Below are 25,892 nucleotides of genomic sequence, written 5' to 3'. Positions count from 1 at the left end.
GAGGGTGGGAAGCAGCGTATCCATGACTCCACTCTGCAGGGAGAGAGGTGTCTCAGCAGCTCAGACTGGGGTGGGGGGCTAGTTCAGCTCTAGGGAAGCAGGCAGTTGAGTTGTTTGGCCTGTAAGGTGGGATGTCTGGGCTCAGCTCCTGCTCTGTTTCTCTGGGATGTAGGGCACTGCATCAGCTCAGCCCTGGGGTGTGCAGCTGCTCAGCTCAGCCAGGGCACTGATTCCCCTTGGGGTGGTGTGTCGCTTCCGCTCAGGCCTGAGGGACGGGACTGTCCTGGGTGGCCCAGGCATTTCCTGGATGCAGAGTGCTTCTTCAACTTGGGTTCCAGGAGGCATGACTGCTCTGAGCAACCAAGGTATTGTTTTCCCTGGAGGCCGTTTATGGCTTTAGCTCCAGCCTGAGGGGGCAAGAGCGGGTAGTGGAGTGGCCCCACCTTTGCTTGGCCCCACAGAGAAGGTGTAACAGCTCCCTGCAGCTTGGCTGGGGGATGTGGGGCCACTGGGCTGGGATGGTTGGGCAGCGGCTTAGCCTCAGGGGTGAAGGGGAGCTGGGGCTGCTACCCCAGGAACAAGATACAGTCCAGCAGTAGTTCCAGTTCCAAGAGGGCACCGCGAGGGTCACGGGGGCAGGCACAGTGTCGATTCCTTCTCCGGCGGGAGCACAGTGGTGTGGCCTCCAGGCAGCTCACTCCACCCTGGGCTTCGTGCCTGTGAGGACTGCAAGGGACCCCAAGGGTGAGGGCGGTGGGTGTCGACGGTGTTGGTGGGGGCTGCTGGGGTCCTCTTGATTACCTCCTCACTGAAGGGAGGTATTTTCCTGGGTTATAGCTGACCCTGGTTAAGGGATGGGGTGCCAGGGGCCCGGCATTTCCTTCTGTTCTTTTTGTGACTATCATGAATTTCTGGGCTCGCCAGGGTTTCTGTTACTCCTCTAATGCACTTTAGACTCTCCCTCAGTTGTTTTTGTTAACATGTAGTTGTGTATTCATTGTTCTGGCTGTCTCTGTGAGGGGGATGAATGCTAGGCACTTCTAGCTAGCTGTCTTGATAATGTTACCCAGAATGGGTAGTTTCTGTCGTCCTATCTTCCAATTTACTGATTTTTTTTTTTTTTGGCCTCTGTCCCCTCCATTCTGTCTTCACCCAGATTTTAATTTCAGTTATTTTATTTTTTCTGTTTTAATTTTTCCATTTTGGTTTTCTTTATATGTTGTTTTTTTCTCATTGGTTTCTAGCACAGTTGCTCACTAAAGAAATTTTTTGATGGCCAATTTAAAACCACCATAAATCATATCAGATAATTTGAACATCTGTGTCATCTTTCCGCTGATGTCAGGCAATTTTCTTTTTCATTTAAGTTGCCTCATGTGTCTTTAAACCCAAAGTTCAGCCATGACTATCGTAAATGTTCTCAGTCTCAAGTAATGAGGCTTTTCATGATTAGACCTGAGCTCTGTGTTATTCTTCTACCTATGCTGTGAGCAGAGTTTTGGTGCGTTATCAGCCATTCACATTCTTTTCATCTGCGTTCCCCTCAAAGGCTGTCACCCTGCTGCAGTGTTTTCCTTATGATGACGTCCTCATGAGGTTGTTCCATGTTTTCCTTAGGATGATGTCCTCATGAGGTTGTTCCATTTGGGTTGTGCCCTTGACAGCATTTGTCTCATGACTAAAGTGGCCTGTTTTATTTTACCCTTTCAGGGGGCTCACATAGCTGTCTCTTCAGCTTCACTAGTGATGCAATTTGTCCAGAAATTTCCTTATCATTTGTATCCCTTGTATCCCATCAGCCTTAGCCACATAAAATAAATCCTTTCCATTCATTTAGCAAATATTTACTGAGCCCTTACTGTAAGGTGGTGAACAACACAGCCAATGTTCTGCTTTCATGAAGCTTTCAGACTAAGGAAGAACACTTATTCCTATTTCGTAGAATAATTATTATTGAGAGAACTAAAATAGGTTAATGGGCTTGACAATGAGTGGGCGATAAGGGATGGCCTATGTGAGGAGAGAATATGTAAGCTGAAATGTGATTCTTTTCTGGAATTTCCATTTCTGTTTATATTATACATCTGTTCTTTCATATTTCTACTTTGCCATTAGAATTTGTTATATATTGAATTGTGTTCTCCCCCTCCCCACCCCCCATTTATATGTTGAGGTTCTAACCCTCAGTCTCTCAGAATGTTAATGTATTTAGAGATAGGGACTTTTCATTAGAGTAAAATTGGGCCATTAGGGTGGACCCTAGTCCAGTGAGACTGGTGTCTTTATAAGAAGAGAAGATGAAGATACATGGAGAAACCCCAGGGGCCTGTGTGCGCAGAGGGATGACCACATGAAGAGGCAGCAAGAGGGTGGCGTCTGCAAGCCAAGGAGGGAGGTCTCAGAGGAAAGCAGGCCTGCTGAGAACTTGATCTCAGACTTCAAGCCTCTAGAGACTGTGAGAAAATAAATTCATGTTGTTAAGCCACCCAGTTTGTGGTATTTTGTTATGGCAGGCTGGGCAAACTAATACAAAGCCATTAGCGTATTAATCATAGATATTCTGAATTCCCAATCTGATACTTCTAAAATCTGTCATCTGTGCAGCTGGTTCTGATGCTTGGTTTGTCTCGTCAGACTGTGATTTTTCTTTCCTTTTAGAATGCCTTGCAATTTTTGGTTGAAAGCTGGACATGATTTATTGTGTAATGGGGACTGAGGAAAATAGGGCTTTAGCGTGAGGTGTTTTGGTAATCTGGCTAGGAGTTGGGCTGTGTTTACTGTAGGGGACAGAGGCTTTATACTCTTCTAGCATCCTTGTTTATTCTCCCCTGTTCCCTTTGGGTTTCCCTAAGAATTCCTCCTTAGATGGAATTGATGTCTTTCAGCTCTCTCAGCTATAATACCGTTTTAAAAATCCCTGTTGCGTGTTATGCTCTCTCATCTCTGTTGGTATGATTTAAGGTGTGTGTGGAGAGGAGAAGTATTTATCATCTCAGTCTTCTAGTGGGCCTGTGTCTCTGGGCTTTGATCTTCAAAAGTGTTTCTTAACCCCCTCCCCTGCTTAGGTAAGTCAGGGATGGCAGAGAGGCCTGGAGTGGGAGAAAAGCCCTTCCCTTTAGGTGAGATAAGGCTCTGGTGAGGCCTTTCCCTGGAAACAGGGTGTATTCATAATGGCTACTCTTCCTGTCCCCCTGCCAGAGCCACGAGGGAGCTTTCTTCGCACTTTACTTTGAGAACCTCATGGGGTTCCTAGAGACAAAATCCACAAAAATATGGGGCCCCCCTAAGACTGCAACCCCCAGGAGTTCCTGATTCTCATGGTTGTCCACCCTCAGCTTCCAACAATTTGTCATTTAAATGTTCCCACCAGTATGGCTACAGCAGCTTTTCCTCCAGGGAAGCAGATCTTGTTGTGACTCTCCAGATTTCATGGTGGCCTTAATTCTTTGATGGGTCCAAGAAAAGTCATTGATTTGTTTGTTCTGCTTTTCTTAGTGAAGGATGGAAGTGCTGATTTCTAAGCTCTTTGCATTGTTGACAAAAAGTGTCAAACTCTGTAAAATATTTGAAGGGATTTATTCTGAGCTAATTATGAGTGACCATAATGAGGGCCTGTGACACGGCCCTCAGGAGGTCCTGAGAACATTCAGCTCAAGGTGGTTGAGGTACAGCTTGGTTTAATGTATTTTAGGAAGGCATGAGACATCAATCAAATATGTTTAAGAATTACATTGGTTTAGTTTAGAAAGGTGGACAACCCAAAGCAGGGGCTTTCAAGCGATAGGTAAATTTAAACATTTTCTGGGTGACAATTGGTTGAGGTTGTCTGAAGACCTCGGATCAATGGAAAGGAATGTTCAGGTTAAAGATAAAGGATTGCGGAGACCAAGTTTTATTGTGCAGAGGAAGCCCTTAGATAGCAGACTTCAGAGAGAGCAGGTTGTAAATTGTTTTTTATCAGACTTAAAAGGGTGCCTGGCTCTTAATTGATTATCTCCTGGATCTGCAAAGAAAGGAAGGAAAATAAAAGAGGAAGGGGATTCTCTGTAGAATGTGGATTTTTCCCACAAAAGACTTTGCAGGGCAATTTCAGGGCATGGCAAGGAAATATATTTTGGGGTTAAATATTTTGTCCTTGTCTCATAATGTTATGCCAGAGTCAGATTGAAAGTAAGTCACAATATATAGGGTCGAATACAACTCATCTGATGAGAATCCATGGTTTGTAGGGCATGACTCCCCAGACCCCTTAGGTAGGAATTTGGGCAAGATTTAAAAAATCGGAGCTTAGTCCTCAGCATGTTGGAGCTGGAATTGCTCTACTGAGTGAGATTTGAAAGGAGCAAGACATGTGAAGATTGGGGCAGGAACATTCTGGTTAAGAAAATGCAGAGCAGGCTGGCGCTCCTGGGGCATGGTGCAGATGGATGAGTGATGTGAGGGGAATGCCGGGAAGCAGGAGGGCTTGATCTGGCGGGGCTTCATCAGCCAGAACGAGGACTTGGGTCTCCATCCTGAGTGCAGTGAGGATCTGTGGGAGAGCAGGGAGGGTATGTATTCTGATTTCTGTTTAAAAAGTTTAAAATACAAAAATTAGCTGGGCATGGTGGCATGTGCCTGTAGTCTCAGCTACTCGGGAGGCTGAGGCAGGAGAATCACTTGAACCTGGGAGGCGGAGGTTGCGGTGAGCTGAGATCATGCCACTGCACTCCAGTGTGGGCAACAGAACCAGACTCTGTCTCAAACAAACAAACAAACAAACAAACAGTTTAATTCTAGCTGCAGCATGGCAGATGGATAGGGGCAGGAAGAGGCAAGAATGCAAAATTAAATAAGCAAGCCACCAAGAAGGCTATTACAGTAGTCTGGGGGAAGCAGGATAGCTTAGACTAGGGTGGTGGTTATGGGCTTAGGGCGTGTTGGGAGGTAGAGTTGATAAGATGTGATGTGAGAGAAGAGACGAATCAATAACAATACCTGCCATCTTTGGGTGGGTAAATGGTAATGCTGTTTACTGAGAATACCTGCATCTTTGGGTGGGTAAATGGTAACGTTGTTTACTGAGATGGGGAAGATGAGGGAGGAGCACAGAGAATCAGGAGTTGGGTGTTGGCCTTGTGAAACCTGAGTTGGCAGTAAATTCCCAAGGGGAGTTGTCCGGGCAAGTTTTTGTGGATATGAAGTCTGGAATTCCAGGGAAAGACTGGGGTTGGAGAAATGGATTTGAGAGTCACCGGTAGATACATGGGATTTGAAGTCATGGAGTAGACGAAGTCACCTAAGGAGAGTAGAAAGAGAAGGAAGCCTAGGACAGAGCCCTGGGCTAGCATCTAAAGGAGAAGTATAAGGAGGGACTGGTGAAGGAGTGCTATGGAAGCCAAGAAAAGCCAGAGGAGTCAAGTGAGACGAAATCTGAGCAGTGACAACATGGAGGACATTGGTGACCTTGAGAGAAGCTGTCTCAGCAGTGAGCAGATGGTAGCGTGACTGAAGGGTGAAGGTGAGGTGGGGCGGTAGCAACAACAGACCACTCTTGGAATATTCCTGGGAAGGGAGTCAAGAACTGGGCAGAACTGGAGGCCAGTTTGGGGTCAAGGAAGATTTTTTTTTTTGCCTTCTTGTTCTTTGAAGCTTGTAAGAATGGGCTTATGTTGCTGCTGGATGACTCCATGTTCCTAGGTGCCCAAGGAGCCTGGGGCATTGCCTAAGATGTGGCTGACATGGTCCAGAATCCATATGTGCTTTGGAGGTGGCCAGGAAGCCCATAGGAGGAGGGAATGCTCAGTGTGTGCCCTGAGAGCTTTGCCACTGTCAGAAAGCACCTGACAGGAACAAGTTTGATTGTATTTGACACATGTCGGCATTACCACAGAAAGTTTTAGCAACAGATAAGAGGGGGCATCTGTACTCTCAACTTCTTTTTTCATACTTCCTATTGAAGTTTTCATCTCTACTCTCAGGCATTTAATTTCTAAGACTGCTGTTTATTTTTAATTGTCTTAAAAAATAGCATCCCATTCTTGTTTAACGGATGATATAGCTTCTTTTACCTCCTTGAGGAAGATATTAATAATAGTTTTTTAAAACTTTTCTTCTCACTGCACAATCTCTTTTCTTTGTCCTCCTTTTGTTCCTGTTTAAAATGATAGCCATTTATCTTTTTCTCAGGTGTCTGGTGATGTGTGGTTGTCTGGTCATGTTTAACAGTGGGATTTATAATGCTGATTGGAAGCTGTGAGCATATGGGTGGAGCTTCTGAACTTTTCTGCAGTGTGAGCTGGTGCATCAATTAATTGGGAACCCATAGGTCAGTATCTTCGACTGTGTTGTCTTGGGTTGTTCAGATTGTCTGGAGAAGACTCACCCACCCTTATTTCTGGAGGGATGAAGGCCTATAAACTCCGGAAACAAAGTAGGTATAGAGGGAATGTCTTAGAGCTTGTAGGTATGTGTTTATCTAATCCACATGTTTTCCAGACAGAACCTCCATCCTCAATTGTGCCTGATGTTTCATCTCCAGAGATTCTTTAGAAAATAAATGTCCAGGCCGGGTGGGGTGGTTCACACCTGTAATCCCAGCACTTTGGGAGGCCGAGGTGGGTGGATCACCTGAGGTCAGGAGTTCGAAACCAGACTGGCCAACATGATGAAACCCCGTCTCTACTAAAAATACAAAAATTAGCTGGGTGTGGTGGCAGGTGCCTGTGATCCCAGCTACTCAGGATGCTGAGGCAGGACAATCACTTGAACTGGGAGGCAGAGCTTGCGGTGAGCCGAGATTACGTCACTACACTCCAGCCTGGGTGACAGAGTGAGACTCTGTCTCACAAAAAAAAAGAAAAGAAAAGAAATGTCCAGTCTCTACTAGGGAAGGGCATTTTTCCAGAGGCAGGGAATAGGGGAGAGGGTCCAGGGATCTAATTTCTTCTTATTATTTTTATTTTTTTTTAGTTTTGAGATGCAGTCTTACTCTGTCGCCCAGGTTGGAGTGCAATGGCGTGATTTCAGCTCACTGCAACCTCTGCCTCTGGGGTCCAAGTGATTCTCCTGCCTCAGCCTCCCAAGTAGCTGGGATTACAGGTGCCTGCCATGACACCTGGCTAATTTTTGTATTTTTAGTAGAGACAGGGTTTCACCATGTTTTTCAGGCTGGTCTCGAACTCCTGACCTTAGGTGATCCACCTACCTTGGCATCACAAAGTGCTGGGATTACAGGCATGAGCCACCAAGCCTGGCCTTCTTCTTATTTTTAATATAAAGCCAGATTTGTTGAGTTATAATTTACATGGAACAAAACTCACTTGTTAGTAGACAATTGTATGAGTTGTGACATAAAACTATCTCAGCATATAACTCATATGCTGAATTATGTGGTAAGTATGTGTTTAAATGTATAGGAAATTGCCAAATTGTTGTCTCAGGTGGTTGTACCATTTTATTTATTTTATTTTATTTTATTATTTTATTTTATTTATTTATTTTTGAGACAGAGTCTCGCTCTATTGCCCAGGCTGGAGTGCAGTGGCACGATCTTGGCTCTCTGCAACCTCCACCTCGTGGGTTCAAGTGATTCTCCTGCCTCAGCCTCCCAAGTAGCTGGGATTACAGGCGTGCACCACCACGCCCAGCTAATTTTTGTATTTTTAGTAGAGATGGGGTTTCACCATGGAGGCCAGGCTGGTCTCAAGTTCCTGACTTCAGGTGATCTGCCCGCCTCAGCCTCCCAAAGTGTTGGGATTACAGGCGTAAGCCACTGCACCTGGCCTGGCAGTACCATTTTAAATTTTCACCAGTAATCTATGAACATTCTAGTTGTTCCTCATTCTTGTCAACACTTGGTATTTTCAGATTTTTATTTTTTAATTTTAGCCATTCTAATAGGTGTGGATTTAATTTCCATTTTTCTAATAGCCATGATGCTGAGCATCTTTTTGTGTGCCTGCCATTTGTGTATCTCCTTTGGTGAAGTGTCTTTTCAAACACTTTCCCTATTTTTATTGGGCTGTTGTGTTACTGAGTTTTCAGAGATGTATGTGTATTCTGGATTCAGGTCCTTTATCAGATACGTGTTTTGCAAATGTTTTGTCCTCATCTAGTGGCTTGTCTTTTCATTGTAACTGTCTTTTGAAGAGCAGAGTTTTGAAATTTTGGTGTGGCTAATAAATTATTTGGTTGTATGGATTATGCTTTTGGTTTTGTGTCTAGGAAATCATTACCTAATTCAAGGTCACAAAGATTTTTCTCCGTTTTCTTCCAGAAGTTTTAAATTTTGGGGTTTTACATTTAGGTATGTTATTAATTTTTGTATGATTTTTGTATGTTAGGCAAGGTATAGATTGAAGTTCTTTGTTTTTGCATATGGATGTTCAATTTTTCCAGCACCATTTGTTGTAAAGGTTATTCTTTCTTGATTGAATTGAATGTATACCTTTGTTGAGAGTTCACAAAGCTGTGGTCTGTTTTTGGATCCTCTAATTTTATTTCACTTATCTCTTTGTCTGTCGCTCTGTCACTTGACCAGTACCACACTCTTTATGGCCATAAGTGTTGAAATCTAGTACTGCAATTCCCCAACATTTCTCTTTCTCTAAATTGTTTTGTCTGGTCTAGTTCCTTTGTTTTTCCAAATAAATTTGAGAATCACTTGTTGATTTCTGCTAAAATTTCAACTTGGATTTTGGTTGGCATTGCATTGATTATATAGATGAATTTGAGGAGATTTGACATTTTAACAATATTGAGTCTTCTAGTCCATAAATATGGCATATTCTCTCCATCTATATGTCTGTGGATCCTTATATCTGTGTTTTGTTGTTTTCAGCATAGAAATCTTGCACATAGTTTCATGAGATTTATACTTAAGTGTTTTATGTTTTGGTGCTATTATATAATACATGGTAATTTTTAAAAAACATTAGATTTTTAATTTTTTGTTATAAGTATGTGGATACAATTGACCTTTGTATGTTGAATTTGTATTCTGTGACCTTGCTAAACTCAATTAGTTCTAATAACTTTTTTTCTAGTTTCTTTGGGATTTTCTGTATAGACAATCATATCATCTGCAAATAGAGACAGTTTCATTTCTGCCTTTCTAATCAATAAACCTTTTATTTCTTTTTCTTGCCTTACTGCACAGGCTAGGATCTCTAGTATGATTTTGAATAGGGGTGATAGGATATTCTTGCCTTGTACGTCATCTTAGGAAAGAAGCATTCAGTCTTCTACCATTAAGTATGATGTTAGCTGTGTGTTTTTTGTAGATGCCCGTAATCTGGTTCAGGATGTTCCTTTTTATTCCTGTTTTGTTGAGGGTTTATTATTATTATTACTGTTATAAACAGATGTTGAATTTTGTCAAAAGCCTTTTCTGCATTTATTGAAGAGATAATTTTTTTTTCTTCTTTAGTCTATTGTTATGGTAGGTGATGTTGACTGATTTGCAAATAATGAGCCAGCCTTCCATTCCTAGAATAAGTGTCTATTGGCTGTGAAGTATTATCCTTTTTATATATTGCTGAATGCAATTTGCTATTTTTTTGTTTAGGATTTTCGTGTCTTTGTTTATGAGGGATATTGGTCTGTTCTTTTATTTTAACATCTTTATCTAGTTTTGGTGTCAGTGTAATTCTGGCCTCATAAAAAAATGTTGACTTATTTCCTCCTTTTCTGTTTTCTGGAAGACTTTTTTAAAATTTCTGTTATTTCTGTTTTAATTTTTTGATAGAATTTGACAATGAAGCTCTCTGAAATGTTATACATTGCATGACTGTTTACCTTTAAATAATAATCCGCTGCTTCAGGTATAGTGTAAGTACCTTAAAACAGTGTTTTCCCATCTATTGATCATATTTATTTCAGATTCTTTTTCTGAAATTCCTGTATTATTATTCCAGGTTATCTGTGTGTCTGCTTCTGTTGATTGTCACTTGACAATGAGCCTTTTGTTTCCTTTGCCTTCTTTTGTTTGTTTGTTTGTTTGTTTGTTTGTTTGTTTTTGAGACAGAGTCTCACTTTGTCGCCCAGGCTGGAGTGCAGTGGCGCAATCTCAGCTCACTGCAACCTCTGCTTCCTGGGTTCAAGCGATTCTCCTGCCTCAGCCTCCTGAGTAGCTGGGATTACAGGCGTGCGCCACCACACCCAGCTAATTGTTATATTTTTAGTAGAGATGGGGTTTCACTATGTTGGCCAGGCTGGTCTCAAACTCCTGACCTCGTGATCCGCCCACCTTGGCCTCCCAAAGTGCTGGGATTACAGGTGTGAGCCACTGCGCCTGGTCTCCATTGCCTCTTCATTGTAATTTTTGATTTCAGTGTTGGACATTGTGTGGAGGGCAGTAGGCAAGGTCAACAAACTTTTTCTGTAATGGGCCAAATAAATATTTTGAGTTTTGAGGGCCACGTGTAGTCCCTGTTGCATGTTATTCTTCTGGTTTTTACTTTTAAAAAATTACCCTTAAAAAATGTAAAACCTGGCAGGGTGCAATGGTTCATGCCTCTAATTCTGGCCCTTTGGGAGACTGAGGTGGAAGGATTGCTTGAGCCCAGGGGTTTGATACCAGCCTGGGCAGTGTGGTGAGACACCGTCTCTACAAAAAAATGTGAAAAATTAACTGGGCGTGGCCACATGTACTGTGGTCCCTCTTTCTTGGGAGGCCGAGGTGGGAGGATGGCTTGAGCCCAGGAGATTGAGACTGCAGTGAGCCATGATTGTACCACAGTACTCCAGCCTGGGAGACAGAGCAAGACCCTGTCTCCAAGAGGAGGAGGAGGAGGGGGAGGGGGACGGGGAGGGGGAGGGGGGGAGGGGGAGGAAGAGGAGGAGGAGGAGGAGGAGGAGGAGGAGGTGGAGGAGGTAGTAAAACCATTCTTAGCTTGGAGGCTGTACAGAAACGGGTCATGGGCTACCTTTGGCCTCTGGGCCATGCATACCCTCTCTGTAGAGGGGAATGAGGTGGGTAGATAGTGTTATATTCAGGAATGGCCACTCCTCTTTTTCCGCTGGGTTTTCATTGTTGGGGAGTTAAGGTGGGTCTGGGTTTGTTGTTGTGTATGTACCTTCCATCCCACTGGCTTCAAATTCCTCTAACCTTTCCTTGAGCCTAGGATGAGGGCTGAGTTGCCAAAGCGTCTTCACCCATGGCTTTTGGCCTTGCCTCTGTGTCTGCCTTAGCTGCCCCTTATCTTTGGCAGGTCTCTACTAGAGAAAGTTCCCCTCCCTTCCCCCAAAGTAGGAGGACTCTAACAGTCTGGCTTAAGATGGCTCCTGGACCCTCCCTGAGGGCTAGAGCAGATTGCCTTTTATCTTCCCTGGCCACAGCAGTCTTCTGATTCTGTAGGTGAGAAGCTTCTTGTTAGGGCTTAGTGCTGTGGCAGCTCCCACTGAGAGACTGTTCAGTCTGCTCTTTCAGTCTAAATCTTAAAAGGTTTTTTTTTTATTTTTTTATTTGTTAAGTAAATGTGCTAAGAAAGAGGTGCTGATTTTGAGCCTGGTTCCAATTGCAGTACCCAGTCAAGGAGTGAATTTACGGCATCGTAAAGGCTGCCAGTAGAGAGGAATGGTAAGGAAAGTTGGCTCCACTCTGGTGATGGATTGAAGCTTCCAGTGGGTTTGTCTAGCTATTTTTTAGTGGTTGCTACAATGTATGCAAGGCTACCAGATTCTATAACTCCTGGGGCCATTCCCATGGAAAATAAACAATGTGAATTTTATATACCCAGTGACATTGTGTAAACTCAGTGGCCCTGATAAGTGCTGTATCTGTATGTGGTCCCTGAGGGATTTGCTGCAATTGGAGTGAAAAAGAAGTAATACTTTTTAAAACAATCTTATAAGTGGACAGAATGCTACTGTCGTCAAAGAGCCAAACTCTGCAAAATATTTGAAGAGATTTGTTCTGAGCCAAATATGAGTGAGGTCCTGAGAACATGTGCCCAAGGTAGTTGGGTGCGGCTTGGCTTTATACATTTTAGAGAGGTGTGAGACATCAATCAAAAACATTTAAGAAATACATTGGTTTGGTCCAGAAAAGTGGGACAAAGCTGGGGGGCATGGGGCTTCCAGGCTATAGGTGAATTTAAACATTTTCTGATTGATAAAGTCCTGGGATTGATAGAAAGGGAATGTTCAGGTTAAGGTAAAGATTGTGGACATCCAAGTTCTTTTGAAGTCTTATGGTGGCTGCCTTAGAGACAATAGATGACAAATGTTTCCTATTCAGATCTTAGTTAATCTCTTTAGGATTAGGAGGGTCTCGAAGAAAAAGATCTAGCTATGTTAGTAGAGATTCTTTACAAATGCAGATTTTCCCCCACAAAGAACAGCTTTGCAGGGCCATTTCAAAATATGGCAAAGAAACATATTTTGGGGTAAAATATTTTTATTTTCTTTCTTGTCTCATAATGTTATGCCAGAGTCAGGTTGGAAAGTCACGATATATAGGGTTAAATAACACCCATCTGATGAGAATTTGTGATTTGTAGGGCATGACTCCCCAGACCCCTTAGATAGGAATTTGGGCAAGATAAAAAAAATCAGAGTTTAGTCCTCACTAGCAAACAGAGAAAGCCCTCATCTTTCTAGTTTAGCACTTTAAAATTGTATGACTGTAATATTTGAAGATGATGGTTTTTAGACTATTGAGTTTTTTGATGCTGCTTTTATGAGCTAAGCTTTTATATCAAGCAGTGACTGTGTTTCTAGATTAGCCTGTAGTTTTCTAAACTGTCAAACGTGTTATTCAGAAAGGCCAGGAACCCCTTGAGGGGTAGATTGCAGTAGAACATTTTATTCTAGGCCTCACGCCTGTAATCCCAGCACTTTGGGAGGCCGAGGTGGGTGGATCACTTGAGGTTAGGAGTTCGAGACCAGCCTGACCAATATGATGAAACTCCATCTCTACTAGAAATACAAAAAATTAGCGAGGTGTGGTGGCACACACCTGTTATCTCAGTTACTTGGGAAATTCCTGCCTCAGTTATAGAGGAAAGCTGAGGCAGGAGAGTCTCTTGAGCCTGGGAGGCGGAGGTTGCAGTGAGCAGAGATCATGCCACCGCACTCCAGCCTGGGTGACAGAGCGAGACTCTGTCTCAAAAAAATAAAACAAAAAGAAAAAAGAAAATTTTATTCTAACCAGAAGCATTACCTCTTTCCCCTAGATCCAGATGCAGAGGTGTGCCTTCATGTACTGAGGCTTGTCCAGTCTGTGGTTCTGGAACCTGAAGTCTTCTCTAAGTCGGCCTCTGAGTTCCGGAGCTCCCTGCCCCTGCAACGCATCCTGGCAATGTCCAAGAGCCGCAACCCCCGCCTGCAAACCGCAGCCCAGGAGCTCCTGGAAGATCTCCGCACTCTGGAGCATAATGTGTAGGTGTGCTCGGCCACCAGGGTTTTGGTGAAAATGTCGGTGTCCCTTCTCCCCAGATCCCTCATTTGATACTCCAAAACCATCACCATGTGCCATGTGTTAGAGTTGGCAAAATGTGATTGACTAGAGATGGACATGAATTGATATGTATCCCACATAACTTTGTCTTGGAAGTGAGAGTGCTTGTAGGTGGTTGGTTAAGCTTGCCAAAGGAGAGGCCATGAAAGAACCTGTCCTTCCGGAAAAGTGGTCCATGTCTGTGCTGGCTGGAAGAGGGCTTGCTTAGGGCAGCTTCTTGCTGCTCAGCAGACCATGACCTGTAGGTTCACCTATAAAACAGGGAAATTAAATAACCATCTACCCCATTAGTCAGCATTTTCTTGAGATACATTTCTTTGAAAAGCAATTCATTCTGTCTCTAGTAATTGTAATTAATCCCCCCAAAATGCAAGTTTACTTTTATAACCTTTTGGTGAACCTGCTATTTCAGATGACATTGGGCATTTTAGTTCTATATTTTTTGTGCCTCTTTTATTTTTGAATAAAGAAAATCAGAAGAGTTGTATTACGACCCTTGCTGTCTAAAATCTAAACTTGATACTAGGAAGTTGATCTCTGCATATTACCATGCTACTCTTGGTTGGTGGAAAAAAAAACTCTTCCTTAAACTGTTCTGGGCACTTTGGCTATAAACTTAGAAGTCCTATTTTTCTTATAACAAATGCTGTAAAAACAACTTGTATAATAGATTAGAACACATGCAGTTAGTTGAGATTCCATAAATGAAATGATAGTTCCAGCTCCCTTTTTGTGCATGGGTGTGCCTGTATGCCAGGGCCCTGCCATGTCTGTGTTATCTACCTACTGGTTGCCATCCAGCTTGTTTTCTAGGCCACTGGCAGAGAATAAGGGAGAATACACTTCACTTCTCATGGACACCGTGATTGGTGAGAGTTGCCTTTTGTATTAGTCTGCTGTCACACTGCTGTGAAGAAATGCCTGGGACTTGGTAATTTATAGAGGAAAGAGGTTTAATTGACTCACAGTTCACTGTGGCTGGGGAGGTCTCAGGAAACTTACAATCATGGTTGAAGGGGAAGCAAGGCACCTTCTTCTCAAGGTGGCAGGAAGGAGAATGAATGCAGGAGAACCTACCAAATATTTATAAAACCATCAGCTCTCTTGAGAACTCACTATCACGAGAACAGCATGGGGGAAACCGCCCCCATAATCCAGTCACCTCCACCTGGTCTCTCCCTTGACACATGGGAATTATGGGGATTATAATTCAGGATGCGATATGGGTGGGGACGCAAAGCCTAACCATATCACCATTTAAATCAGTCCTTAAAGTCACATCACATGAACACATTCCCTTCTTTTCCTGGGCTGCTTCCTTCGGTGTGATGCTGGAGGGCTGCTGGGCTCTGGGCATGCTGTAAGAGCAAAACAAATGCAGGTGCACCCCACCAGTGGCAGCCCCATCTACAAGAATAAGCTGTTTTGTTGCATATGGCATTTTAGAGTAACTTCATTTTTCTTTTAAGTAGATTTTTATAGGCAGTGTGCAATTTAAGGCTGAGGCTGAGTGAAGAAGTGTAGAGGAAGGCACAGTTGCTTGGATTTCACGAGCCAGCATATTGTGGAACACTAGCTCATCTGAGCCAGAGGAATGTTGCAAAAGGCAATTTAAAATTCATGGAGGCAGAAATCGATCCATCTGTGCTGTGTGGTTCTGTAGGTCCTGATTATTGGTGAATAAAATTAAGAATGTTGTGTTTCTATACTTAATAGCATGGTGCTATCTTCTTTTTGATTGCTATTTATTTAATAAGGTAATGGGGAATGCTGCCTCTAGAACTACAGGACCTCTTTCTGCCAGAGATGGGGTCAACAGTGTATAGAGAGGAGTGAGTGTTGGCCAGACTCTTGGATGTTGTGTAGTTTAGCTAATTAGTGGATGGATGTGATTAAGAAGGATCATTTCTTTTCTCCTGATTTTGAGGTGCTAAGAATAGCAAGAGTTCTTACGAAAACTCTTTTAGGAAGAAACATGTGACAACTCCATATTTTAAATGTATATCCTAGGAAAAGTACATAAGGCCAGTTTTAAGGGGTGATCTGCCTCCTGCTCTTCATATGAAGGTCAACAGGAAAACACAGGTTCTTTAATTTTTCTACAACTAATTATCTAAAGAAAACCTACTCAGTTTTTTAAAAGGTATTCATAAAAAGCATGTACTTTGCAGATCTCGTGAATTTTAAAATCAGACAAAGTAAAATAGTGCATATATTTTGAAATGTTGTTTGTTTGTTTGTTTTAGACGGAGTTTCGCTTTTGTTGCCCAGGCTGGAAGCGCAGTGGTGCGATCTTGGCTCACTGCAACCTCCGCCTCCTGGGTTCAAGCGATTCTCCTGCCTTAGCCTCCTGAGTCGCTGGAATTACAGGCACCCGCCACCAGGCCTAGTTAATTTTTGTTACTTTTAGTAGAGATGGGGTTTGGCCATGTTGGCCAAGCCGGTCTTGAACTCCTGATCTCAGGTGATCCACCTGCCTCGGCCTCCCAAAGTGCTGGGATTACAGGCATGAGCCATGGCACCCGGCCTATATTTTTATTTTTTGACACAAGAGTCTTGCTTTGTCGCCCAGGCTGGAGTGCAGTGGCTCCATCTCGGCTCACTGCAGCCTCCGCCTCCTGGGTTCAAGCGATTCTCCTGCCTCAGCCTCCTGAGTAGCTGGGATTACAGGCGTACACCACCATGCCTGGCTAATTTTTGTACTTTCAGTAGAGACATGTTTTCACCATGTTGTCCAGGCTGGTCTAAATTCCGGATCTCAAGTGATCCGCCCGCCTCGGTCTCCCAAAGTGCTGGGATTACAGGCGTGAGCCACCATGCCCAGCCTTGAAATGTAATTTTAACAGGATTCCTCTTACATTTATTAAGTTAAGGAACTATTTTTCTCCTTGGTACCATCAGTTTGTATGTAAAGGTGTGAAACCTGGCAGGCCAGACGTCAGACTTGACTCCTTCCTTCCTCACCCCTTCCCCCACACGGCTCCGAGCATTCCTCTTGCTGTCTGGCAGCTCATTAACCATCAGAGCTGCTTTCTCTTCAGTCCGAAAAGAGCAAATCCTTGTTCTGACTGAGAGCAATATGGAGACTTCGTGGGGGGCTTTGGAGACCCATGCCTCCTCATGGCATAGCTTGGGATAAGCCTCATGCCACAGAGTTCTTCTAGTTCCATACAGTTATATCGCCTGTGCCATTCACTCATTCCAGAGGATTTTAAAGTTAATTAAAGTACCAAGCATAGGATCACAGGTCTGGAGCCTGAAGAAAATTAGACCAAGGCTGGAAGTCAGGCCGGGGTCAAGGAAGTGTTGATGAAAAGAGTCAAACTCTGTAAAATATTTGAAGAGACTTATTCTGAGCCAAATGTGAGTGACCAATGGCCTGTGACACAGCCCCAGGAAGTTCTGGGAACATGTACCCAAGGTGGATGGGCCACAGTTCAGTTTTATGCATTGTAGGGAGACATAAGACATCAATCAATAGATGTAAGATGTAAGATACATTCGTTTTGTCTGGAAAGGCAGGACAATTGGAGGGGGCGGGGGGCGTGTTCCAGGTCGTAGGCAGATTCAAAGATTTTCTAATCGGCAATTGGTTAAAAGAGTTAAGTTATTATCAGAAGACCTGGAATCCCTAGGAGGGAGCATCTGTTGTGGAGACCAAGGTTTTTATTATGCAGATGAAGCCTTCAGGTAGCAGGCTTCAGAGAGAATAGATTGGAAATGTTTCTTACCAGACTTAAAAAGGTACCAGACTCTTAGTTAATTCTCTCCTGGATCAGAGAAGAGGAAAAGGATTCTCTACAGAATGTAGATTTTTCCCCACAAGAGACAGCTTTGCAGGGCCATTTCAAAATATGTCAAAGAAATATATTTTTGGGTAAAATATTTTGATTTCTTTCATGGCCTGGTGTCTGTCATGTGATGCTATACTAGAGTCAAGCTAGAATTTGGTGTCTGATTGCAACAAAAAGTCTCAAGATCTCGTTTTAATGTTTATACCAGTCAGTTGTACCTGAATTCCAAAGGGAGGAGGGCATAATGAGGCATGTCTGACCTCCACGTCCCATCATGACATAATGAGGCATGTCTGACCTTCACTTCCCATCACGGCCTGAACTAGTTTTTCAGGCCAACTTTGGAAGGCCCTTGGCTGAGAGGGGGGGTCCATTCAGATGGTTGAGGGGCTTAGAATTTTATTTTTGGTTTACAGAGGTTTTGAATAAAGCTTGTAAATGTGCCTGCCCATTCCATTGATTCGGCTGGACCTGCCATTAGCTATTGTGCCACACGTTAATATAAATGGAAAAGGTTGATAAAAACTTTTGCAGACTTACTAATTTCTGAGAAGTCCTGAAGTTTGTTCTGTTTTCTTCCATGGCATAGATGCTGAGAATGCCTCAGAACTTCTCCAACCAGTGTAGGATCCTGATTATAGGCCCTGATATAGTGTAGGATGTAGCATCCTATAGGGCATTGAAAGGTCTTTGGATGCTTTTTGAGTCCAGGCTCAGGTAAGAAGGGCAAGAGATAACTGGTACACCTCTGTCTTCACAAACTCTCATCTTTAAGAGCCATGGCTGCCTCTCTGCCCTGAGAATGCGCACATTTAAATTTATCTCCAGATGTAGACTAAGAAATCGGAGTCTTTGTGCTAATTAGTGCATGCTACGAAATGAAAAGTGTTGTTACTGTCCTTTTTAATTTGTAATTTTAAAAGTTTTAAAAATTGTTAAATATACCTAATATAAAATTTATGTTTTAACCATTTTAAAGTGAAGACTCAGTGGCATTAAATATGTCATAGTGTTTTATAATCATTACCATTATCTATTTCTGAAACTTTTCTTCATTCCAAACAGAAACTCTGTACCCGTTATATAACAACACATTCCCTAAACCTTTCTCCCCTGGCCCCTAATATCTGCTCTTCTTTGTCTCCATGCATTTGACCACTCCATGCATCTCATAGAAGTAGAGTCATATGATCTTTGTTCTTTTGGGTCTGGCGTATTTCACTTAGCATCGTGACCTCAAGGTTCATCCGTGTTGTAGCGTGTGTCAGAACTCGTTCCCTCTTCTGGCTGTATCATCCAATGTGTGGACGCAGCACATTTCGTTCATTCATCCATCTGTTGAGGGACACTTGGCTTGTTTTCACCTTTTGGCTGTTGTTAATAGTATTGCTGTGAACATTGGGGTACAGGTATCTGTTTGAATTTCTGCTTTCAATTTTTTGGGGTGTGTACTTAGGAGTGAAATTGCTGAATCACATGGTAATTCTGTGTGTAGCTCTCTGAGGAACTGCCAACCGCTTTCCACAGCAGCCGCACCACTTTACATCCCCACCAGCAGCAGTGCCCAAGGGCTCCAGTTTCTCCACGTGTTCATCAACATTTGTTATTTTCTGTTTTATTGATAATAGCCATTGATAATGGGTGTGAAATGCATCTTATTGAGGTTTTCATTTGCATTTCCCTAATGGCGAATAATGTTGAGCATCTTTCCTTGTGCTTATTGGCCGTTTGTATCTCTTCTTCGGAGAAAAGTCTATTCAGGGCCTTTGCCCATTTTTGAGTTGGGTTGTTTGCTTTCTGTTGTTGAGTTACAGGAGCGAACGCCTTATCAGATGTGGGATTTGCGGGTATTAACTCCTATTCTCTGGGCTTCTGCACTCTATTAATAGTGTCCTTTGATGTGCAAGAGTTCATTTTGGTTAAGTCTAGTTTATTGATTTTTTTCTTTTATTGCCTGTGCTTTTGGTGTCATATCCAAGAAATCATTGTCAAATGTTTGGTCACAAGGATTTTCTCCTGTGTTTTCTTCTTCGTTTTATAGTTTTATCTCTTCAGTTTAGATCTTTGATCCATTTTGAGTCCATTTTTTTCATATCGTTCAGCTAAGGGTCTGGCATCATTCTTTTACATGTGGATATTTCAGTTTTCCCACCACTACTTGCTGAATTTTATAATTATTATTTGAAAATGTTGTTACAAATGTGATTTTCAAAACTCAAACCCTTATGAATACTATGCTCATATGCTCACCATATGTTTAAATTATTTGGTTTCATGAATAGCCTTTTTTTTTTTTTTTTTTGAGATAGGATCTCATTCTATCACCAAGGCTGGAGTGTGGTCTCGGCTCAACGCAGCCTCTGCCTCCTGGGCTCAAGTGATCTCCTGCCTCAGCCTCCAGAGCAGCTGGGACTCTAGGTGTGTGCCACAATACCTGGCTAATTTTCTGTATTTTTGGGGGGGAGATGGAGTTTCACCATGTTGTCCAGGCTGGTCTCTAACTCCTGGACTCAAGTGATCCACCTGCCTCAGCTCCCCAAAGTGCTGGGATTACGGGCATGAGCTACTGCACCTGGCCATGAATAGCCTTTATTATAGGATTTTATATTGTTCCAGTGGAGCTCCCTAAGTTGCTGCTTTTCCAGCCATAAATGTACATTTAATGCTCTTAGATCATACTCAGCACAAAATGACTGTTAGCTGGAAAAATGACTCCCACTCACATAGTCTATTATATTTTTTAATTGAAGTCATACTTGCAGCCCAACTTTTCAGGGTAAATGGTGTTATGCAAAATATTACTGTTTCGATGTCTGAGAGCAGTGCAGGCTTTGGGAAGAAGTGCAAAGGCCCTGTAAGTGTGGGCTTGGTGTATGTTTGAAGGGCAGCAGAGAGTGCTCAGGTGCTGGCTGGGAGACCTCTCGCCTTGCTCTGTGCGATGACTGTGGGGCCTGGGGCAGGAGCAGCCTCTGATTCACACTTAAAAATGTAAAAAAAAAAGTGGAACCTGCTCTTAAGATTGTCAGATGACCACACTGTCAGCCTCTAGTCATTGCTGCCCTCCCCACCCCCAGCACCTCAAATGGCAAAAGTCCTCGAGATTGCTGAAGTAAGTTTCTTTCCAAACATGCCTCCCCAAGATGAAGCTTTCACTCTCCCCACAGACTCCAGCCACACCCAGATCTGAGGCCCAAGTGTGCATGTTCTCACTGGACACTTTGCCAAGCTGCCATACACACACTTGGTCCTGCATAGCATGGGCTGACGTGAAGGTGATAGGTCCCTGCTGGAGTGGGGCCTGCCACCTGCCCACCGGGGAGGAAAGCATCTCCTCTGCCATCCTGTGCCTTCATGCTCAGTCGCTGGCACCAGCAGCCTTTCCTTTGGCCATGGCTCATACCTACTCTCTTTTTGGATCATAAGCCCGAGAACTGTGGTTCCTAGCTGTTACAGGGTCATGGGCCACTCTGAGAATCTGAGAAACCTTCTGTATACAAAAGCGTATGGACATGCTTATCTGATGTTTCATCTGCAGTTTCTGGGAGTTTGTAGGATTCCCCCCAGGATCATTTACTTTTTGGTAAGGAGCCGTTTGCCCTGGGCTTGTGGAATTTGTGTGGCCTAGTGTAGTACCAGGCACATAACCAGGCACTTGAGCATTGAAAGCATTTAATGATGTCTCTGACACTGTAAGGCGTCCCACATTAACGGTAGTCCCATAGCTAAAAACAAAGCATTGGCTTCCTGGTGGCAGTTCAGAACCTCTGCCTGATTTCCTTCAGCTCAGTCAGTCCTCACGGCCACCCCGTGAGGTCGGCATCACCAGTCACACTCTGCAGGTGAGGATACTGGACTCTAGTGACAGAGTTGCGGTTACAGTCTGTGCCTCTTGGTGTCACCTCCCTTTCCCTGGGCCCGTAACCTCATCTAGGGTCCTTTGCCTTCAGGCCAGTGTCTGTCCTGCGCCTGGGCATTTGCAGTTCTGGCGATGAGCTGCTTCACCCCCTGGCAGAGGGTCTGCAGCCTCTCTGGCCAATGTGCCGCTCTCCTGCCACCAGCAGGCCCATGGGGTCAAGAGGGAGGGAACAGAATGGGAAGTAGTTGGTGTGGTGGGGGGCAGTAACCCCTGCTCCCCACCAGGCTGGTATTGAGACAAGATGTGCTGATAAGTGACAGGCTCCTGTGGCTGCCTGATCACACAATAACATTTAGAAAGAAGAGGGAGAGTTGGCCGGGTGTGGTGGCTCACCCCTGTCATCCCAGCACTTTGGGAAGCTGATGCGGGTGGATCATTTGAGGCCAGGAGTCCAAGACCAGCCTGGCCAACAGCAGGAAACCCCGTCTCTACTAAAAATACAAAAATTAGGTGGGCATGGTGGCACATGCCTGTTCCAGCTACTCAGGAGGCAGAGGCAGGAGAATCGCTTGCCCTGTGGAGGCAGAGGTTGTAGTAAGACGAGATCACACCACTGAACTTCAGCCTGGGCAACAGAGCAAGACTTCGTCTCAAAAAAAAAAAAAAAAAAAAAAGAAAAGAAAAGAATAGGGAGAGACAGATTAATTATCAATATCAAAAGCCTTGATTTTTAAAAGGTTCTGTTCAGTATCTGCAGCAGTTTATAAAATTATCATTCCTGTCTCCATGAGCTGCATGCTCAGGGATCACTACAACCTATCTTTTACCTTGCTTAGAATCATTGAGTAGTCCTCTCTTTCAGTCTTTTATTTTAGATTCCACAGAGCTGAGACAAACCAGGGCAGGAGCAGGACAAATTCTCCTCCCTGCTCTAGGCCAGAAAGCCAGCACAGGACATTGCTAGGCTTAGAGTTAACAGGACCTCTCCCTTCGAGATGTCCCCTGCTCTGGGCAGGCAGGTGGTCACAGCCCAGGGCTGACATGACCAAGCCAGAATGGGCAGGGAGAGGGGGGGGTAAGAGCATACCTTGCAATAGCGGATGCTTCTGCTTTGTTCTTTTCTTTTTGTTTTTTTTTAGTCCAAATACTGATAGAAGAGAAATAAAGGGGCAATCTGAAACTTAGACGAGGTTAAGATTACTTAAGGACAGAGTGGAGTGAGCCTACAATTCACAAAGTGTGCATTTCTGCTGGGAGCTGAAGCTCACCTGTTAGGCATCAGAGCTTTTTTTTGAAAGAACCATTTTAATGGAAATTCTTAAAAAATATATTGCATGCTTGCTCCTTTATACATTGTACTTGGAACATTTTCCTCTTCTTGATGAATCAGTGTCCTTCCCTCCACCACCGTCAGCCAGGGAAGTAAGTTTTCCAGAAACTTAGTACTACACTTTGGCATTTGAGCACACTTCCTTCAATTATGAGAGTAGAAGGCTGTTTTCTTACATTTGGATGAAATTTCTCACCTCTCTGTACCTAAGGTTCTGTGAAACTTGTTGTAAAGGGGCTGGGGGTGCATGTGTTGGCTTAGATACCTGTTCCTTAGAGGTAGCTTAGGTTTGGCCCTGAGCCCAGGGAAGGGGAGGCAGCACCTGAATGTCCCATGAGCTGTTGTGCTGCTTGGAGCAGCAGCCTCAGTGTGTGCCGTGTTGGGGTGTGTGTGCTGTATTTGGGGGTATGTGGGTGTGCTATGTTGAGGGTGGCAATCAGCAGACTGGGGCCTTTCTGTTCTCTCATCAGGTTGTGCACCCAAAAGTATCTGAGACTTGCCTCAATCCATTTAGAAAGTTAATTTTGCCAAGGTTAAGGATGAACCCGTGACACAGCCTCGGGAGGTCCTGACGACATGTGTCCAAGGTGGTCGGGCCACAGCTTGCTTTTGTACATTTTAGAGAGACATGAGTCATCAGTCAAGATGTGTAAGAAGTACATTGGTTCAGTGCAGAAAGATGGGACGACTGGAAGCTGGGAGGAGTGGGAGGGCATTCCAGGTCATAGGTAAACAAGAGACAAAAGGTTGCATTCTTTTGGGTCTTTGATAAGCCTTTCACTGAATATACAATTTACATGTGAGAGGTAGGTAGAGAGGAATAGTCACTTATGCCTAAGCCTGGCTCAGTGAATCTGCACTTTTTTTTTTTTTTTTCCAGATGGAGTTTCACACTCTTGTTGCCCAGGCTGGAGTGCAGTGGTGCAATCTTGGCTCACTGCAACTTCTGCCTCTTGGGTTCAAGTGATTCTCCTGCCTCAGCCTCCGGAGTAGCTGGGATTACAGGCACGTGCCACCACGCCTGGCTAATTTTTAAAATATTTTTAGTAGACACAGGGTTTCACCATGTTAGCCAAGCTGGTCTCGAACTCCTGACCTCAGGTGATCCACCCGCCTCAGCCTCCCAAAGTGCCGGGATTACAGGTGTGAACCACTGTGCCTGGCCAAATCTTCATTTTTATACATAAACAATAGGGCAGAGGAAGCCATCAGATATGCATTTGTCTCAGGTGACCAGAGGGATGACTTTGAGTTCTGTCCTTTGTCCCATACCTGTGAAGATAACTTACCAATTTACATTGCCAGGGTGAAAATCAACAGAACTGTTTTAGGGTATAGATCTTGAGGCAAATTGTGAAGGAGGTATGTAGCTTTTTTAAAATCTTTGTAGCTATCTTATTTAGGAATAAAATGGGAGGCCTGACGCAGTTCCCAGTGTCGACAAAAAGAGTCAAACTCTCTAAAATATTTGAATAGATTTATTCTGAGCCAAATATGAGTGACCAGTGGCCCATGACACAACCCCAGGAGGTTCTGAGATCATGTATCCAAGGTGGATGGAGTACAGCTTGTACATTTTAGGGAGACATGAGACATCAATCAAATGCATGTAAATGTACTTTGGTTCGGTCTGGAAAAGCGGCACAACTGGAAGGTGGGGGCTTCCAACTCATAGGTAGATTCAAAGATATTCTGATTGACAGTTGGTTGAAAGAGTTAAGTTATTGTCTAAAGACTTAGGAATGTCTGGGTTAAGATAAGGGTTTGTGGAGACCATAGGTGAAGCCTCCAGGTAGCAGGCTTCGGAGACAATAGATTGTAAATGTTTCTTATCAGACTTAAAGACCCTATTCTATCAGTAATTCCAAAAGGGAAGAGGGTATAATGAGTCATGCCTGACTTCCCTTCCCATCATGGCCTGAACTTGTTTTTCAGGTTAGCTTTGGAATGCCCTTGCTGAGAGGAAGGGTCCGTTCTGGTCGGGGGACTTAGAATTTTATTTTTGGTTTACACCAGCTTGACTTTTCCCTTTGGCTTAGTGATTTTGGGGTCCCGAGATTTATTTTCCTTTCACAAAGTCTTCCTGGTCTTCAAGAAGGTGCCTTGAGAGCCCTTCCTTGTGCTGCCTTCTCCTCGGGGACCCCTGCCCCTGTGGCTGCGGTTTACCCTGGGTGGAAAAGGCACCCATGCCCAGGCTGGCTAGAGCCCCTGCCACTCAACTGGCTGGGCCCCCATATTCCTTGGGTGCTGCTTCCACTACCTGTCCAAGCCACCCACCAGGGCCCCAGACTCCCCTAGCACCTCTCCTGGGCTATGTCCTTCCCTGGAGGCTGCTGAGCTGCCCTGGACTCTCCCCACAGTCACACCATGGTGGGATCCACCCATAACCCCTGCCCTGACCCAAAGACACTTATTGCCTGAATCAGGTGTGGACAGAGTTCAAGTTGTTTCAGTGATGTCCCTGGCAATTCAGTGGAGATGGCCACAGATCTGTGTGTGTGTCTGTGTGTGTGTGTGTGTCTTCGTGTGTGACTGTGCCTCTGTGTGTGCCTATCTGTATGAGTCTGCATGTATGTATGCATGTATGACTGTGTGCCTGTGAGTGTTGTTTCTGTATCTTGTCTGTATGTTTTTGTGTGTGTCTGTGTGCATCTCTCTCTCTGTCTGTGTCTCTGTGTGTGGGGACTGTCATACCTTCCTTCCCATGCTAAACATACCTGTGTCTTGACTCTAGTCCGGCAAGCTTCCCTCGCTACACCTCTGCCTCAACCCTAAGGAATTTGGCTGACACGCATACTAAGGTTTTCTAAGGGGGAGTTGGCTTTTGGCTGTGTGGGCTGGAACTAGGGTTTAGGGGAATGTTTCTCTCCCATTTGCTTCTGGCTCTGCACCCCCGTGTATGAGGGGGCAGGAGGGCACTGTGACTGCAGCTCTCCCATGAGCCCAGAAGATACATTTTACTCTGTGGGCACTGAAGACAGAGCCAGGTTTCTAGGGCTCTATAATCTTTTTAACTATTTTTGGCTACAGGACAAGTGTAGATGTGTCAGGGGTCATAGACCTCTGAGTCCTGCAGGACAAACCTGAAGCTATCTGCTTCATGGAGTTAAATGTTCATCAGATTTGCATTTCTCCCTTAAAACCTTGTCACTGGAAACCTGGGTAGAAGTCTGGCCCAGTGCAGAAGCCACCAGACTCTCCTGCCAGCTCCAGAGCTGTCTTAGGATCCAGAGCCCCTTGCTTAATCCTGTTTTCTCTGCTGTGCTGGGAGAAAGTCCCATTCCTGGGTAATTGCCAGAAGAAAGGCTCCGTCTTAAGGTTAAAGGAGCTAGAATCACAAGGGGAATCAGTAAACCCAGTTCCCAGGCCAGGGACCCATGGGATGAGCGATCTGGTCTTCAAGGCCAAAATGCTTGCTCACCAGCTTTCTTTCTCCTCCACACTCTGTCCAGGTTTGGGGGCACTGTCTTA

The 25,892-nt window shown here is 44.2% G+C and overlaps 1 protein-coding gene across 6 annotated transcripts in view; it reads left to right on the top strand.

Annotated features, from left to right (window-relative positions):
- Positions 1 to 25,892, top strand: part of HSF2BP (heat shock transcription factor 2 binding protein) — a 155,449-nt gene that overhangs the window by 110,707 nt on the left and 18,850 nt on the right. For 4 of the 6 annotated variants that reach the window (XM_055373679.2, XM_004062880.2, XM_055373680.1 and 1 more), the window contains one exon: positions 13,158 to 13,928. In XM_055373679.2, coding sequence (XP_055229654.1) covers positions 13,158 to 13,366 — 209 coding nt within the window. In that variant the 3' untranslated portion in view covers positions 13,367 to 13,928. Of the gene's footprint in view, positions 1 to 13,157; positions 13,929 to 25,892 lie in introns of those variants that run through there. The other 2 variants (XM_063702623.1, XM_063702624.1) reach the window with 1 other exon arrangement.

The sequence above is a fragment of the Gorilla gorilla genome, chromosome 22 (genome assembly GCF_029281585.2).
Source record: "Gorilla gorilla gorilla isolate KB3781 chromosome 22, NHGRI_mGorGor1-v2.1_pri, whole genome shotgun sequence".
Classification (NCBI taxonomy): Eukaryota; Metazoa; Chordata; class Mammalia; order Primates; family Hominidae; genus Gorilla; species Gorilla gorilla.
The sequence above is the reverse complement of the archived record's forward strand: the minus strand, read 5'-3'. Positions and strand labels throughout refer to the sequence as shown.